Genomic DNA, 19,183 nt, shown 5'->3' on the forward strand with positions numbered 1-19,183 from the left:
ATACACCAAACCAGGTTTTATATTTAGTAAATTGATACACCAAACTAGGTTTTATATTTAGTAAATTGATACACCAAACTAGGTTTTATATTTAGTAAATTGATACACCAAACCAGGTTTTATATTTAGTAAATTGATACACCAAACCAGGTTTTATATTTAGAAAATTGATACACAAAACCAGGTTTTATATTTAGTAAATTGATACACCAAACCAGGTTTTATATTCAGTAAATTGATACACCAAACCAGGTTTTATATTTAGTAAATTGATACACCAAACCAGGTTTTATATTTAGTAAATTGATACACCAAACCAGGTTTTATATTTAGTAAATTGATACACCAAACCAGGTTTTATATTCAGTAAATTGATACACCAAACCAGGTTTTATATTCAGTAAATTGATACACCAAACCAGGTTTTATATTCAGTAAATTGATACACCGAACCAGGTTTTATATTCAGTAAATTGATACACAAAACCAGGTTTTATATTTAGTAAATTGATACACCGAACCAGGTTTTATATTCAGTAAATTGATACACAAAACCAGGTTTTATATTCAGTAAATTGATACACCGAACCAGGTTTTATATTTAGTAAATTGATACACCAAACCAGGTTTTATACTTAGAACATTGATACACCAAACCAGGTTTTATATTTAGTAAATTGATACACCGAACCAGGTTTTATATTCAGTAAATTGATACACAAAACCAGGTTTTATATTCAGTAAATTGATACACCAAACAGGTTTTATATTTAGTAAATTGATACACCAAACCAGGTTTTATATTTAGTAAATTGATACACCAAACCAGGTTTTATATTTAGTAAATTGATACACCAAACCAGGTTTTATATTTAGAACATTGATACACAAATTCAGGTTTTATATTTAGTAAATTGATACACCAAACCAGGTTTTATATTCAGTAAATTGATACACCAAACCAGGTTTTATATTTAGAACATTGATACACCAAACCAGGTTTTATATTTAGTAAATTGATACACAAAACCAGGTTTTATATTCAGTAAATTGATACACAAAACCACGTTTTATATTTAATTAATTGATACACCGAACCAGGTTTTATATTTAGTAAATTGATACACCAAACCAGGTTTTATATTTAGTAAATTGATACACCAAACCAGGTTTTATACTTAGAACATTGATACACCAAACCAGGTTTTATATTCAGTAAATTGATACACCAAACCAGGTTTTATACTTAGTAACATTGATACACCAAACCAGGTTTTATATTTAGTAAATTGATACACAAAACCAGGTTTTATATTTAGTAAATTGATACACAAAACCACGTTTTATATTTAATTAATTGATACACCGAACCAGGTTTTATATTTAGTAAATTGATACACCAAACCAGGTTTTATATTTAGTAAATTGATACACCAAACCAGGTTTTATACTTAGAACATTGATACACCAAACCAGGTTTTATATTCAGTAAATTGATACACCAAACCAGGTTTTATACTTAGAACATTGATACACCAAACCAGGTTTTATATTTAGTAAATTGATACACCAAACCAGGTTTTATATTTAGTAAATTGATACACCAAACCAGGTTTTATTCAGTAAATTGATACACCAAACCAGGTTTTATATTTAGTAAATTGATACACCAAACCAGTATTTATAAGAGTGAGACCATTCAAATCATTAATAAGCATTGCCACATTAACAAGGCACAGTTTACTTTCATTCCTTAATCAATAATCATAAGTTAGCCATGTAGCAGTATGTGCAGTCGCAATATTAACCAAAAAATATCGGTACAATAAAAGTTGTTTTTTTTTACTTTATCCATGAAGTTCCAGACATTTTTTTATTGTATTTTCCTTACACAATTTTTGACATTTTCAGGTAAAATGTGTATTGTCTACTACAAATGTGTGCTTTACAATTTAGTAGAATTAGGTAAGGTAAGGTAAGGTAACTATACCCTCCTTATATCTATAAAATGATTGGTCATTTCCAGTGACTATACCCTCCATATATCTATAAAATGATTGGTCATTTCCACTGACTATACCCTCCATATATCTATAAAATGATTGGTCATTTCCAGTGACTATACCCTCCTTATATCTATAAAATGATTGGTCATTTCCAGTGACTATACCCTCCACCCCTTATATCTATAAAATGATTGGTCATTTCCAGTGCTAACCCTCCTTATATCTATAAAATGATTGGTCATTTCCAGTGACTATACCCTCCATATATCTATAAAATGATTGGTCATTTCCAGTGACTATACCCTCCATATATCTATAAAATGATTGGTCATTTCCAGTGATTTCCAGTGGACTATACCCTCCATATATCTATAAAATGATTGGTCATTTCCATGCTAACCCTCCATATATCTATAAAATGATTGGTCATTTCCAGTGACTATACCCTCCTTACATCTATAAAATGATAGGTCAATTCCAGTGACTATACCCTCCTTACATCTATAAAATGATAGGTCATTTCCAGTGACTATACCCTCCTTACATCTATAAAATGATAGGTCATTTCCAGTGACTATACCCTCCATATATCTATAAAACTGATTGGTCAATTCCAGTGACTATACCCTCCTTACATCTATAAAATGATAGGTCATTTCCAGTGACTATACCCTCCATACATCTATAAAATGATAGGTCATTTCCAGTGACTATACCCTCCTTATATCTATAAAATGATTGGTCATTTCCAGTGACTATACCCTCCTTATATCTATAAAATGATTGGTCATTTCCAGTGAACCCTCCTTATATCTATAAAATGATTGGTCATTTCCAGTGACTATACCCTCCTTACATCTATAAAATGATAGGTCATTTCCAGTGACTATACCCTCCTTATATCTATAAAATGATAGGTCATTTCTCCATATCGATTGGTCATTTCCTCCTTATATCTATAAAATGATTGGTCATTTCCAGTGAACCCTTCTTATATCTATAAAATGATTGGTCATTTCCAGTGAACCCTCCTTATATCTATAAAATGATTGGTCATTTCCAGTGAACCCTCCTTATATCTATAAAATGATTGGTCATTTCCAGTGAACCCTCCTTATATCTATAAAATGATTGGTCATTTCCAGTGAACCCTCCTTATATCTATAAAATGATTGGTCATTTCCAGTGACTATACCCTCCTTATATCTATAAAATGATTGGTCATTTCCAGTGACTATACCCTCCTTATATCTATAAAATGATTGGTCATTTCCAGTGAACCCTCCTTATATCTATAAAATGATTGGTCATTTCCAGTGAACCCTCCTTATATCTATAAAATGATTAGTCATTTCCAGCAAAAGGAGAGCCATAAACAATAAAAGGGTTTACTGATAATATTTTGATGCTCTGACTTTCATGCATGGCAGATTAAAGGTGCTCCACCATCGACAGAGTATAAATATTAAATGTGTATCATTTGGATAATAATTGATGTTTAATCACATACATATATGTATAATTTACACAAAAATACACATAAAATAATTTGTTTTGCTTTTATTGTATGTGCAATCAATAACTCATTCAATATATGGCAGAGTGTCATGGATTTTTTTCCAGGATGCAATTTATTATCTTAAATAATTATACTGAAATAATTTAATTTCACTTGTTACACAGAATTCAATTGGCTGATATTTTTTCTTTATCAACCCATATCGTAAAAGAAAACCGGAACTACTTTTTCACTAGAGGCCTAGTCATGTAAACAATCATGGCTGATGGTTGAAGGGAGGTAACTTCGCGGTTTATTAAGAGTACATCGTTTTTTTTTCTTTATGGCTCCAGGTAAAAAAAAAATTACAGTTAATCCTTAAGTAAAATAAGAAGCCCTTTTCAATGAAAGTAATAGAATTAAATAAGTAACTTGTGTTACTGATCAGAAAAAATACTACTTCATCTGCTCCTGTTTTCACTAGATAAAAATTACCATTCTAATGGTGTAGTATCACTATATTGGACAATACCGTATTTAAGGCAATAAGCACCAATGTCCCTATATCTACATTTTCACTGCAGTCCTACTATGTCAACTTAAACCAAGCGCAGTCTGCATTCATATAGTCTATGAATAACAACCGCTTGTTTTGACGTCATTATCATGTGACATCACAATTGTCGTGCTAGAGATCACGGAAAGTGGCTGTTCAAAGTGGTTGTTCCTTCCTTGATGATAATGGAAGATTTATTCATAAAATGGTAAAAAAAAAGTAAACATTAGCATTGAACGTCTTCCAGTTTGCTTTCATAGCCCATATGAATACCAACTGAAATTAGAAAAATTCAACATAAAGTGATGAAATTCGTCAGGGCTATAAATGCCTACTGAAAGATGTTCAATGCTGAAATAAGTTCCCCTCTCCCAATTGAGGGTCCATTATAATTGCTCAGGCATAAATAAAGACCAAAACTGTACAGGTTTGCAATAAAAAAAAATTTTAAGCACCTTTTCATTTTTTTCTTCAACTTTTTAACAACACTTGGCACTTATTGGGTCATGAATTACACTATATGTTTTATTAATCATGTATATAATAAATAGATGGAAGTAAAGACTTTCCCTGCCTAATTAACATGCTTGCTACATCTATATATATTTGTATTTACCTGGACACACTTTTCTGGTTGTAAATCGTAGGTCTTCTTTATGACTTCGATCCAACTCGCCATCTCCTCTGGGTTATCACACTGTAACACAGGTCCGTAGTAACTAAAAATCCACTTAACAGCTACTTCATTTATCATGTCATGTATTTACCAAATGGTTTTAAGGATAATCACCCCTCTCTCACATCAAACACAACCAGGGTCAATAATAGAACTAATAAGGTATAAATGTCTATCTCCTATATATTACATTGTTACATAATGGAGTTAGAAAAGTTAATTTTACTGCCTAATCTTATAAATTGAAACTTTTTTTTTCATCATCTGAATTGGCTAGTTAAAAAATATTACCAAACAGAAAATAAATGTAGTTAATTTACTAAAAGTAAGATTTGAAAATACAAAGATTATTAAAAAAAAATTAGCATTGTGAACTCGCCACTGTCACATAACTGTATGTTGCTTACCTGTATATAAAATGTTCGTTTTGTTGTTACTATTTCATACAAGTTATCACGAGTAGGGTGCCTGGAAACAGAAAAATGATGTTAACATACAGAAACTTGTCTGTAAAACTTTGTGTTCTTGTCAGTATGTATTGATTGTTACATCATTTGTATGTGTCTAAAATTACACCAATTTCACTAACAGGAATTCCACGGAAGTGGATGTAACGCCTGCACAGCATCACAAAAAAAAGTTATTTACAGTTGAAAATATTGTAACTAATTAGGTGAAGTTATCAAGTCCTGTAACTCTTGCAAATACTGATGAATTTTGATCAGTATTGAACCCATCTAAGATCTCATTGATATAAAGCAATATAGCAAATTTGATTGAAGTTGGACAATAAATACTAAGTTATCAAGCAAAACCATGGATTTATCTGTTTCGACGATTTTAAAGTCCCATAACTTTTGCAAATATTGACAGATTTTGACCATTATCGAACTCATCCTAGATCTGATTGAAATAAAGCAATTTACCAAATTTAATTTGAATCAGACAATAAAATTTGGTTGAAATGGGACAATAAATACTTAAGTTATCGCTTGGCAACGGTTTCCCGGACGCCCCCACCAACGGACATAGTGATACCTAAGTGTTGCCCTTGCATTGCAGGCGACACAAAAATGACATCACCAACAATATCTCCTGCAATGGGAGATAACTACGTAATATGCAAGGACTGAATACTCCTTTAGTAACCTATATGAAGATGCATTTTGTAACTAGGCAATCCTATGATTGAATATAGGACTCCTTGAAAATAAACTTTGGTTACTTTTTAACTGTATCAAGAACATTTGAGCATCAGTTGTATAAATATACTGTTATTACTATGAAACGCATGATATAACATGATTTTTTTATGAGGCGAAAAATTTCTTGATTTATGGTTTCATTAACTCATGCACCCCTAAAGTCACATTTAGGCTCATTTAAAACAAAGACAAGATCAGTCCATTACGCAAATCCAGGGGTGAATGAGTTCAATCATCTCCAGTTATAAGACTAGATATGACTGTATCTGATGTGTACAAACATTAGCATAAGACTAGATATGACTGTATCTGATGTGTACAAACATTGACATAAGACTAGATATGACTGTATCTGATGTGTACAAACATTGACATAAGACTAGATATGACTGTATCTGATGTGTACAAACATTGACATAAGACTAGATATGACTGTATCTGATGTGTACAAACATTGACATAAGACTAGATATGACTGTATCTGATGTGTACAAACATTGACATAAGACTAGATATGACTGTATCTGATGAGTACAAACATTGACATAAGACTAGATATGACTGTATCTGATGAGTACAAACATTGACATAAGACTAGATATGACTGTATCTGATGTGCACAAACATTGACATAAGACTAGATATAACTGTATCTGATGTGAACAAACATTGACATAAGACTAGATATGACTGTATCTGATGTGTACAAACATTGACATTAGACTAGATATGACTGTATCTGATGAGTACAAACATTGACATAAGACTAGATATGACTGTATCTGATGTGTACAAACATTGACATAAGACTAGATATGACTGTATCTGATGAGTACAAACATTGACATAAGACTAGATATGACTGTATCTGATGTGTACAAACATTGACATAAGACTAGATATGACTGTATATCTGTCTGATGAGTACAAACATTGACATAAGACTAGATATGACTGTATCTGATGAGTACAAACATTGACATAAGACTAGATATGACTGTATCTGATGAGTACAAACATTGACATAAGACTAGATATGACTGTTATGATGTGTACAAACATTGACATAAGACTAGATATGACTGTATCTGATGTGTACAAACATTGACATAAGACTAGATATGACTGTATCTGATGATGGTGTACAAACATTGACATAAGACTAGATTGTGTACAAACATTAGTCTGATACTGTATCTGATGTGTGACATAAGACTAGATATGACTGTATCACCATGACTGAGTACAAACTATTGACATTAGGATATGACTGTATCTGCATGTGTACAAACATTGACATAAGACTAGATATGACTGTATCTGATGAGTACAAACATTGACATAAGACTAGATATGACTGTATCTGATGTGTACAAACATTTGACATATGAGACTAATATGACTGTATTCTGATCTGATGTGTACAAACATTGACATAAGACTAGATATGACTGTATCTGATGTGTACAAACATTGACATAAGACTAGATATGACTGTATCTGATGAGTACAAACATTGACATAAGACTAGATATGTCTGTATCTGATGTGTGACTGTAACATTGACATAAGACATTGAAATATAGACTAGTATCTGATCTGATGTCTCAAAACAATTGACATAAGACTAGATATGACTGTATTGACATAAGACATTAGACTAGATATGACTGTCTCTGATGAGTACACATACATTTGACATAAGACTAGATAATGACTAGTATCTGATGAGACATTGTGACATAAGACATAAGATATGACTGTATCTGATGAGTACAAACATTGACATAAGACTAGATATGACTGTATCTGATGAGTACAAACATTGACATAAGACTAGATATGACTGTATCTGATGAGTACAAACATTGACATAAGACTAGATATGACTGTATCTGATGAGTACAAACATTGACATAAGACTAGATATGACTGTATCTGATGAGTACAAACATTGACATAAGACTAGATATGACTGTATCTGATGTGTACAAACATTGACATAAGACTAGATATGACTGTATCTGATGTGTACAAACATTGACATAAGACTAGATATGACTGTATCTGATGAGTACAAACATTGACATAAGACTAGATATGACTGTATCTGATGTGTACAAACATTGACATAAGACTAGATATGACTGTATCTGATGAGTACAAACATTGACATAAGACTAGATATGACTGTATCTGATGTGTACAAACATTGACATAGCCTAGATATGACTGTATCTGATGAGTACAAACATTGACATAGCCTAGATATGACTGTATCTGATGTGTACAAACATTGACATAAGACTAGATATGACTGTATCTGATGTGTACAAACATTGACATAAGACTAGATATGACTGTATCTGATGTGTACAAACATTGACATAAGACTAGATATGACTGTATCTGATGTGTACAAACATTGACATAAGACTAGATATGACTGTATCTGATGTGTACAAACATTGACATAAGACTAGATATGACTGTATCTGATGAGTACAAACATTGACATAAGACTAGATATGACTGTATCTGATGAGTACAAACATTGACATAAGACTAGATATGACTGTATCTGATGTGTACAAACATTGACATAAGACTAGATATGACTGTATCTGATGTGTACAAACATTGTCTAACTTTACTGATGAGTACAAAACGATATAAACTTTATTTTACATGTTAGATTCTATATATCACATAACTTTATTTTACATGTTAGATTCTATATATCACGTAACTTTTTATTTTACATGTTAGATTCTATATATCACGTAACTTTATTTTTACATGTTAGATTCTATATATCATGTTACTAGTATTTATGGAAATATAGTAAAAAAAATTCATTTCAATACCAAGACAGACTTTACCCACCTTTCAAGTGCAGTTTTCAGAAACAGAGACATTCATGGGGCATCACATATAATAGATTAATAGATTTATAACATCACAATAGTGTCATTACACGATGGCACACGTGCCTTACAATATGTATGACATGGCTGAACGAGGCCATGAGTCTCACTTATATTTCATGACATGGCTGTATGACATGGCTGAACGAGGCCATGTGTCTCACTTATATTTCATGACATGGCTGTATGACATGGCTGAACAAGGCCATGTGTCTCACTTATATTTCATGACATGGCTGAACAGGACATTGTGATAAGAACTATTCCTACATCATTTCTATCATCTGAGGACATACACTGGCAGACTCACCTTTTTTGAACTAAAGTATAAAATATTTTGTTCTGTTAACACAAAGTATCTTCTCTTCCAGTTTTTTCTCTGAAAAACATAAGAAAACATTTTGTTAAAGTAATCCACACATCCTTATTTTCCAGGTTTTATGATCACTTATGATGGCTATACCCCTGGAATATATCATAGCAAAATTGAAAGTTCTATTTGTGACATTGGATGAGCAGGTGAGTTTGATTCTTTGATGAACATCAAAAGGATCAAACAATGGTACATTGTATGGCTTGAAAGTTGCGTAACTCTTCAAAGAAAGTCTCTGCAGACCTATGATTGGTCTTTTTTTCCCCTGAACTGCCTTCAGATTGCTATGACATATTCCAGAGGTGAAGAGATCCTAACACACGGAAAGCGTGGATGTTAACAAACAACCTAGTAAATGAACAAAACGCGCCACAACTAGCTGGAACCAGCTAACTACAGTGTCTAAGAAAAGGTAACAGGTAACAGCTTCATGTATACATTTGTTTTGAACTTCTACTGTCCAAGGTCCATACCATTCCTCCCTGTTTCACTCCAAAACCTGTCTTAATGGCCGGGAGTCTGTAAGCAGGCTCTCCATGGGAGTCAAACTCCTCTTCACTGGACTCGGACATCTCATCATCACTGGTCTGTACAAATACAGGTAAGCATGGATTATTACCATTACTAAACAATCCGAAATTTGTAAATATATGGTCAAGGTCAGTTATCATTGGTTTGTAAATATAGGTCAAGGTCAGTTATCATTGGTTTGTAAATATAGATCAAGGTCAGTCATCACTGGTCTGTACAAATACAGGAAAGCCAACATTGGATATTATGTCATCAAAGATAGTCATCATAGGTTTATTATCTCATCAAAGATAGTCATCATAGGTTTATTATCTCATCAAAGATAGTCATCATAGGTTTATTATCTCATCAAAGATAGTCATCATAGGTTTATTATCTCATCAAAGATAGTCATCATAGGTTTATTATCTCATCAAAGATAGTCATCATTGGTTTATTATCTCATCAAAGATAGTCATCATAGGTTTATTATCTCATCAAAGATAGTCATCATTGGTATGGTATGTGAATATAGGTCAACGTCAGTTATCACTTGTATGTAAATATAGGTCAAGGTTATTTCATCACTGGTATATAATTATAAATACAGGTCAAAATTAGTTCCCATTTTTTCTTTTTTTTTTTTTTTTTTCAGGTTTTGTTTAAGGGAATCTGGATCTGGACCCGGGGGGTTCCAATGATTGTAAAGTATATGTACCTCCCTGGTATCAAAGCTTACCTGTATAGGCATTTTACACACAACTCCCCCAGCTATCTCTGTTTTGTAGCCACCGTCTGACACGCCATCTTGATGCCATTCATTTACTCTCTCCTCTGAACCTTCCATTGACGTTGGTACCTGTTCAATTTGATATTACTCAATTTAAGTCTAAATACAAACTTCTTTCATACAAGAAGAAGCTATCAATGAAGCATAACATTTTTTTTTTTATTTTCACAGGTGATGCTAGGACTTGCAAGAGAATACTTTGACCAGACGCAATTTTGTCTATCACTTCAGTAACCATAAATGACTTTATCTAAGATAGCATCTGTAACCTAAAGAATAAAAACCTCTATAATTAAGCTTAACTTTAGAATAATTTCAAATTCATATGACCAAGTCAAAAGTGGTTACACTTTGTGGCTGTGAAACCCTTACTGAATAATTGTGTAAAATGCTGCATTCAGATAAATATATTGTCCAAGAAAATAAAAGTACGTAGTTAGAGATATGTAATTACAGAGAGAAACATTCCATTATCATAAGTGATGTTAACTTAATAGCTGACTTACCGTGATCCGACTCGCATCGTTAAGAGCTTCAATCCACTTCCTCATGTCACTGTTATCATCAGCCTGCAGGAACATCATCTTTCCCGCAAAGTTCACCACTGTCAGAAAACAAATGTAAAGTTCATCATTTTCATCACTTGTATATAGAGGTTAAAGTTCATCACTTTCAGAAAACAAACGTAAAATTCATCATCTTCATCACTGGTATATAGCGGTTTAAAGTTCACCACTGTCAGAAAACAAACGTAAAATTCATCATCTTCATCACTTGTATAGAGGATAAAGTTCACCACTGTCAGAAATCAAACGTCAAATTCATCATCTTCATCACTAGTATATAGCGGTTAAGTTATACCATTGTCAGAAAACAAATGTAAAATTCATCATCTTCATCACTTGTATAGAGGATAAAGTTCACCACTGTCAGAAATTAAACGTCAAATTCATCATCTTCATCACTAGTATATAGAGGATAAAGTTCACCACTGTCAGAAATCAAACATAAAATTCATCATCTTCATCACTGGTATATAGCGGTTAAAGTTCACCATTGTCAGAAAACAAATGTAAAATTCATCATCTTCATCACTTGTATAGAGGATAAAGTTCACCACTGTCAGAAATTAAACGTCAAATTCATCATCTTCATCACTAGTATATAGAGGATAAAGTTCACCACTGTCAGAAAACAAACGTAAAATTCATCATCTTCATCACTAGTATATAGAGGATAAAGTTCACCACTGTCAGAAAACAAACGTAAAATTCATCATCTTCATCACTAGTATAGAGGATAAAGTTCACCACTGTCAGAAAACAAACGTAAAATTCATCATCTTCATCACTAGTATAGAGGATAAAGTTCATTACTGTCAGAGAACAAACATAAAATTTATCATCTTGTGACAGGATTAAATTTAATATATTTTTACTCAATCTTTCTCTGTGATTATCTCATTATTATTTCTGTAATCACAAATGTATGTTAGTTCCTCTGTAATGTAGTCTATGTGATAATGATGATTTAAGACCTTACATTTTGTTTGTAAATTTTACTGAAGTGGTCTATATGACATCAAAATTTTAAATACAAGTGTTGTCCAGATATTTGTGCTATTTTTTTTATATAGAACACTTTATATACTGACTGTATATGAAGTTGTTCTTCTAACAATAACAGAAAAAAAAGTTCCTGTAAAATTCTATTAATGGTATTTGACCCAATAAGCATCCAGTTGAAAATTGAATAAAAAAGTTAAGGGGCACTCATGATCATCAGGATTACATTTGGGCTTATTGTTCACAAAATCATTGCACAGAGCAAACTATTAAACAATTAACAAAAGAAATTAAACAGAAAAAAACAATAGTTTTCATAGTTTCCATCTGTATTAACTTTTAAGTAGCATAAGTAAAATTGAGGCCTCTCAAATTGAGTGAATATGATGGTTGGCATGTTTTTTAAATACAAGGTACTTACCAAAGCAGCTATCAACTTTTGGCCGCTGCTTCCTGGCATCACTAACCTGAAGGAATACAAATTATACTGTATATATGAATGTCTTTGTGTGTATGAACCGTAATGATGTAACAGTGATTTTCTTATTAATAATTTCAGAGGCATGTACCTTTTGAATTGGGAAAGACTACATTTCGTCTTTCTTAAAACAAGTATATTTAAGGAGTTTTTCTAAATTGGGGGAAATCTTTAGATAAAACTGAGAAAATACAGCAAAATTTTCCAAGGGAAAAGGGGCATTTATTCCGACCCAAATGTACCTGAAAAATCCCAGTGTAATTAAAAAGTTAATCCATGTAAACATGTAAACAGGAACTTACCTTTGATATAAACTGTAAAGGGATTCCATCTACAGGACTCCTGTTGTTATGAGGGAGATTCTGTGGAAAGGAAAATCAGTAATTCATTACTGAGTACTTTCTAATTTTAGTTACATGGCAGTGGCGTGCATTTCCTTTGCAATATATATATTGGCACCTGGCTACCAACGGTAATGAATGCAAAACATACATACAAGTGCCTTACAAATAATTAAAATTTACCTGAGGGTTTTACTTCCCTCTCTATATAAAGAAGTTAATTAAAGTAAATACATTAGTCTTTTCTACCTTCCTAATTTGGATACTGATTATCCACTAAAAACTGGACTCAGACTAGAATTACATATTTGCAGAAGAAAGTGATAATACACATGTATTTACAGAACATACAGTAGGTTTTGCCTTACCAGTGGATTATCCATGAAGTACTGAAACTTGCCATCTTTTGTACTAAGTATGAAGTATCGTCGGCTAAAACGCCCGCTGTTTTCTTTTTCCTCTACATTCAGGAAGCCACACAAGCGCCCGCGCTTGTCCATATAAGGCATGGTGGGGATATGAAGTAAAGAAGATTGTGAGGTTTCACACAATATACATGGTGAAGATGTCTGTTAATGTCTGCAAGTCAGGGTGTTTAACATGAACGGGTAGTCCTCGTCTTACATTGGTTTATCTGGAAACAGGAAATTATACCAACATTAAAGTCTGAATTCTTTGTTTATGGTATTTGTTTGTTTACAAACGATGGTGTGTATATATAATACTGCATTGTTTCCTTGTCACAGAACCTTTTAAACACGACTCTTTCTGTTGGTGGCCATAATGTCGAAGTTTGGATCAATTTAAATTCATGGTCAATACCTGTTAATGCTATTACATTTAGATCTTGTATCATGATAACTTTAAAGGCAGTGACAACCACACCATCTAGAAATGTTTGTATTTCTTTGTTAACTATGATTTAAATAGTTTCATGAGCTTCAATATGTATATATATATATATACATGTATATAGGGTTATTTAGATTGTTGATAGAATTTATCTGGTTGGGTCCATATCCAGTTGAGACTACGCAAGCAGACGACAGATGTAGAGTGATGTTTTGGTTTTAAAGAGAAAACATTTATCTGGAAGGGGGTGCGATTTTAAGTTAAAAATCCCGATGACTTGCAATTTAAAAAAAAAAAAAATTGTTACCATGCATGGTTTTTACAGGCTTGAAAAACCATGAAAATAAGACCTATATTGTGTTTTGAGATATAGATATTAGATATATAGATACAGTAGTTTTGGACTCTGTGCCTTAATTAGCTAAAGCAAAATTATTACATAAAGTAAAACCTTCTATAAAGGACACCTGTCTATAAAGGACATCTGTCTATTAAGGACACCTGTCTATAAAAGACACCTGTCTATTAAGGACACTTGTCTATAAAGGACACCTGTCTATTAAGGACACTTGTCTATAAAGGACACCTGTCTATTAAGGACACCTGTCTATTAAGGACACTTGTCTATAAAGGACACCTGTCTATTACGGACACTTGTCTATAAAGGACACCTGTCTATTAAGGACACCTGTCTATTAAGGACACCTGTTTATGAATCGAAGGACATCTGTCTATGAATGACATTGTTATTCTGTCCCTTTGGATGTCCTTTATAGCAGGTTTTAATTCCTGTATGTAATAATATATTTTGCTATATGCTATAGGTCTGACTGTAAATTACTTTGGGTGATAGGCTAGTATAGTGCTACTCGCAGTGCATAACTATAGCTGGTAGTATATGTTGATGTCTGGGGTTCGATCCCTGGGGTAAAAATATGAAAAGGTCCGCATTCAATTGCCTGATCAAGTAGCTAGGTTTTCATGATCACTGGATACTACCATTTCCTCCAACTCTAACACTCCTTTAATCACAACTGATGTATACTTGTACTTCCAAAACCACTTAAAACTCTTACAAACATAATGAGGTAAAAACGGTATAAAGCTAGTACATAATAATCCAAAACAAAAGGCCAAAATAAATTCAAAGTAAAATCAAAATCATTTCTATGGAATATATATTCAGCCATTGTAGGGCCTTCTTCAGTCCAAAATAATACTAATACAACGTGTTCGTCTACATGTTTGTTTACATCTCTCTTACAAACAATGACTGGAATAACAATTTGGAATGTAAAATATGGACCCGATCAGTGTATCCGGAGTTAATCAAAAGGACTTGCCATATGTTGAATGTATAAGAAAAGCCAAATTTCCCCGAGTTAGCTCAGTTACCTCCTAGCTGGCAACAGCAAGGTGATTGTATAACTAAAACATCCTTCAAATAATGATTTTATGTGTCATTCTATATTTATCATCATTATTATTATTTAATTACACAAACAATCCAATCACTATGCAGTATTACTGTAACAATAAGTATTGTTATTATGTGTGAATGTTAACCCTTATGAGTAAATGTGTTGTTTTTTTGCCGGAATATTATATATAATTAGAATGAAACAGAATGAATGGCAGTCTCCCTTCTGACTATTTTATGTAAGAGTTGTCTCCCTTGATATATTTATAAACTGTTGTGGAAATTAATTCAAATTAACTTCATTGTATATAATTTTTTTGAGTGGATGCGACGAATGATTGAAATGTATGCAAGCGCAAATTCTTAATACATCTGTTATTAGGTAAGAGAGAAGAGTGAGGTAAATTTGAACTAAAATATAACAAATATGGAAATTGAATGAGAGTCCTAGATATGCGAATGGGAAATGTATTGTTATTTATATGTATAACTGATTAAAATAATATTTAAAAAAAAAAAAAGATCATATCATCATTGGTGATATATTATTTATTGGTGATCTTGTTCAAATCTGAGTCGCATATATGCTCGATTATTTTTATATCAAAACATTGTCCTATATAGATAAAGGAAAAGTTCTTACATAACTGATATGTTTCAGCTTTAGTAACTTCAACTTACTAAGAATGTTTATTATTTAAGGCCCACTACCTTTCCGAAACGGTTTTTTATTTTTAAAATAGAAATATAAAATGAAATTGATATTTTTGTAGAGTCACAAAATTTATATGCTTACTGTTAATACTGCACTTACCATCATTTCTGAACAAAATTAATTAAAATACTAGTAAACTTTAATAATATTAATTTTCATAACGTGGTTGTGTTATATTTCCCGCCGTCTTCTTAATTACCTTGCATTAGTTGATTATCACTGCACCAGACAGCGAAATAGTGAAATGAATCTTTATACATGTAGTTAATATTATATTACACAGAAAATCTTGCATTTGCTTGGTATTGTAACCTCATCTCAGACATTAATTGGTTCTTACCTTAGAATGTTGTTATTGTTTTTTAGAAACTTACTTTTTGATTCATAAAGGTAGTGGACCTCTAATTATAAATGGCTTTTAATAAACGATTGCCATGTGTATAAATACCTCGTCATCATTTTTGCCTTTATGATACACGTACATATTAACGTTTGTATCCTTTAGTTTGTCCCACTTACAACCATCAGACCTTCATCATCCAATACTTAACTTTTCAATCTTTTAATGAGATTGAACACATTTGTCTACTTAGTCAATGTATCAATAGAAGCATTGTGTACCTACAAGTAAATTTTAAAGTGACTTCAATCTACCGAGGAAATTGAGGGCAGTGTCTCTACAAAATATCTCTTGATCTGAATACTGACTCTTCATGAATAGAATTTGACTACATAATGTAGTACAATAATAACATTACGTCTGATTTCCAATTACCAACTTGGCTGTATGACAAAAATCGTATATGTACCTGGTATGTATGTAGGTGGGAGAAAATGGTGTGTAGCTAATTACACATATTGTATTTAGTATTTGTACCTATATATGTACATTAATTAATCACTTAAGTTTTCAATATGTTTTAATGTGATCCATAACATCTATCTAATGATTATCAAACAATTTTATAAACTTATGAAGATTACGAAAAACAATGAGTTAAATCTGCCCCAGTGATCACACACAGCACATCCTGTGTATGCAACACGAAAAAAAAATGATCCAACAACTGTTTTAACCAAAAAAATCACAGGAAATAGAAGCAAGGTATATATACAGACACTATGTATACTTCATCAGGAAAAGCTTCACCCTGACAGAAATTACAACATGTAAATCTGGATAACAGTAGTTTGAACTTCCTTACAGTTGGGTTGAGATTGTAACAGCTTATATATTTGTCATAACAGTGCTTGCAATTGGTCTAAAGTGTAAAATATTTCCCATGATTTATTTATATATGAACGTAAATTGGATATCTTTACATGTACATGACAGATTTTATTCTGACAATTTTTGTGCTGACAACATACTTTAATATAGCACATGCAGTTTCTGATGTGATACATGTTTATCATTTCAAAAACAATATTTTTTGTTTATCTAATTGATATTATTGTGCTAATTATAATCTTGAACAAAAGCTACAGGTCACTGAAATTGGAGTGTGTTCAAAGCCAGTTTATGATTATGTACTGTAATCAATGTAATCTTAAGAAAGATGATATGTATAAAAATCTAAACCAATTCATCACCATTCATCCTTGATCATTGAGGATACATTTGTATACATGTATATTTATTACTTAAGAAAGACAGCAAATAAACAAACCTTAATGTAAAACGAATCATCATTTCCTTGTACTGCCATGAATGTTAAAATCAAAATTTGAAATATTTCAGTAAGCAAATTTGACATCATGTTACTACAGAATAATTTGGAGCACATCTTGGGTTAACTTTATGTTAATAGAAATACATTATAAAATATGCAAAGGTGTGTGTATATAAATATCTAAAAAAAATCACCTACCTACCTAAACCCTAAACAAGCATTTTTTTTTTTTGCCTAGCTTATCAGGGATCAATCTAGGTTTTGGAGGAAATTACCCTTTTTCAAAATAGGGGAAAAGTTTGGCAAAATATAGGGGAATTTGAATCTTCTTATTTTGGTCCAAAATTATAATCATTTTGACGAAAAGTACTGTAAAACAACCGTTTTTATTTCTTAGATTTAGTAAAGCAAGATTTTAAGCTCAATAATGAAAAAATAGATTTTATCATAAAATATGCATTAGCTGTATGATAAATATGAAGAAATTTGCAAACAAATTAAAAAAAAAATAATAAAAAATATGTCACAGGGGAAACTGTGTTACAAAAACGGTCATTTTTAGCTTCAAATGGGGAATTTGTAAATCTTCAGGGGAATTTTGGGCCAGAGGGTATTTCATTCCTTGAGAGGAAATTTACCCATAAACGGTAATAAATCAGAGCTACATATGTAGATTGATCCCTGCTTATGCAAATTTGATTAATTTCTTGTTATGATCATCAAAGTCGAAAAATATGCAACTTAGATATACATACATCAATAATGTATATATATATGTGTGTGTGAAACCTGGAATGATGCTATAAATCACCATTATTTTGACCATATAACTAAAAATTCAAGAAGAACGATCGAAATAGAACATTAGCAGTTTAGTACCTTATTACTATTTTTTCGAACAAACAAGTATGTTTAAACTTTTAGATAGGCATTATTTGATCAGCGTATACCTGCACATGTATTGCATTCCAACTTTCAATTGAATAATTTGAAATTCAATTGTAAGCTTAGGCCTTTTGATCTACCTGATGAATAAATGCATTTTGAACATGTTAGTCTTATTTAGTTTGTGTTTATTGTGTCGTGATCTTAATATGTGCATATTTCTATCTTACCAAAATAACCCTTAACATACGGAATCTAAATGTTCATCATTTATAAAAATAAATGCAAGTCAGCTGGCCTACAGTATCTTTGTAGTGACAGGGGGAAGACACCAAAATCATGAAAATGCCTAACCTAATCTAATATTAGAGACAAAGCGTTATTTTTGAGAGGAAAACTAATGCACATATTGTTAGAATAACACCGGATTACCGTCAATTTACCTTCAAAACACACAAAGAACATGTGCTGTGAGTTTAATGCTCCATCTGTAACTGATCAACCATGAATCAAGGAAGCGCCGGAGTCCACATACCCGCCATATTACTTTTTACCGGAAGTCAGTTCCTAAAGGGACCATTTCAAAACGATAAAGCAAAAATACGAATAAAAAAGAGTTAGCAATAAAAATTTAAGACTCAGTATTAGTGTACTCGCACAGAAAATGTGTTTAATTTATAAGATTATTTCACGTTTAACTTGAAAAATGAAAA

The 19,183-nt window shown here is 31.9% G+C and overlaps 1 protein-coding gene across 1 annotated transcript in view; it reads right to left on the minus strand.

Moving 5' to 3' along the window:
- Positions 1–19,048, minus strand: part of LOC138334389 (pleckstrin homology domain-containing family A member 1-like) — a 33,308-nt gene extending 14,260 nt beyond the window's left edge. The window contains exons 1-10 of the mRNA XM_069283061.1: positions 18,914–19,048; positions 13,294–13,559; positions 12,887–12,946; positions 12,528–12,573; positions 11,048–11,145; positions 10,491–10,610; positions 9,715–9,828; positions 9,165–9,247; positions 5,144–5,204; positions 4,677–4,757 (exon numbers count right to left, since the gene is read on the minus strand). Coding sequence (XP_069139162.1) covers positions 4,677–4,757; positions 5,144–5,204; positions 9,165–9,247; positions 9,715–9,828; positions 10,491–10,610; positions 11,048–11,145; positions 12,528–12,573; positions 12,887–12,946; positions 13,294–13,434 — 804 coding nt within the window. The 5' untranslated portion in view covers positions 13,435–13,559; positions 18,914–19,048. The remainder of the gene's footprint in view (positions 1–4,676; positions 4,758–5,143; positions 5,205–9,164; positions 9,248–9,714; positions 9,829–10,490; positions 10,611–11,047; positions 11,146–12,527; positions 12,574–12,886; positions 12,947–13,293; positions 13,560–18,913) is intronic.
- Between the last annotated feature and the right edge of the window lie 135 nt (positions 19,049–19,183).

The sequence above is a fragment of the Argopecten irradians genome, chromosome 11 (genome assembly GCF_041381155.1).
Source record: "Argopecten irradians isolate NY chromosome 11, Ai_NY, whole genome shotgun sequence".
NCBI lineage: Eukaryota > Metazoa > Mollusca > Bivalvia > Pectinida > Pectinidae > Argopecten > Argopecten irradians.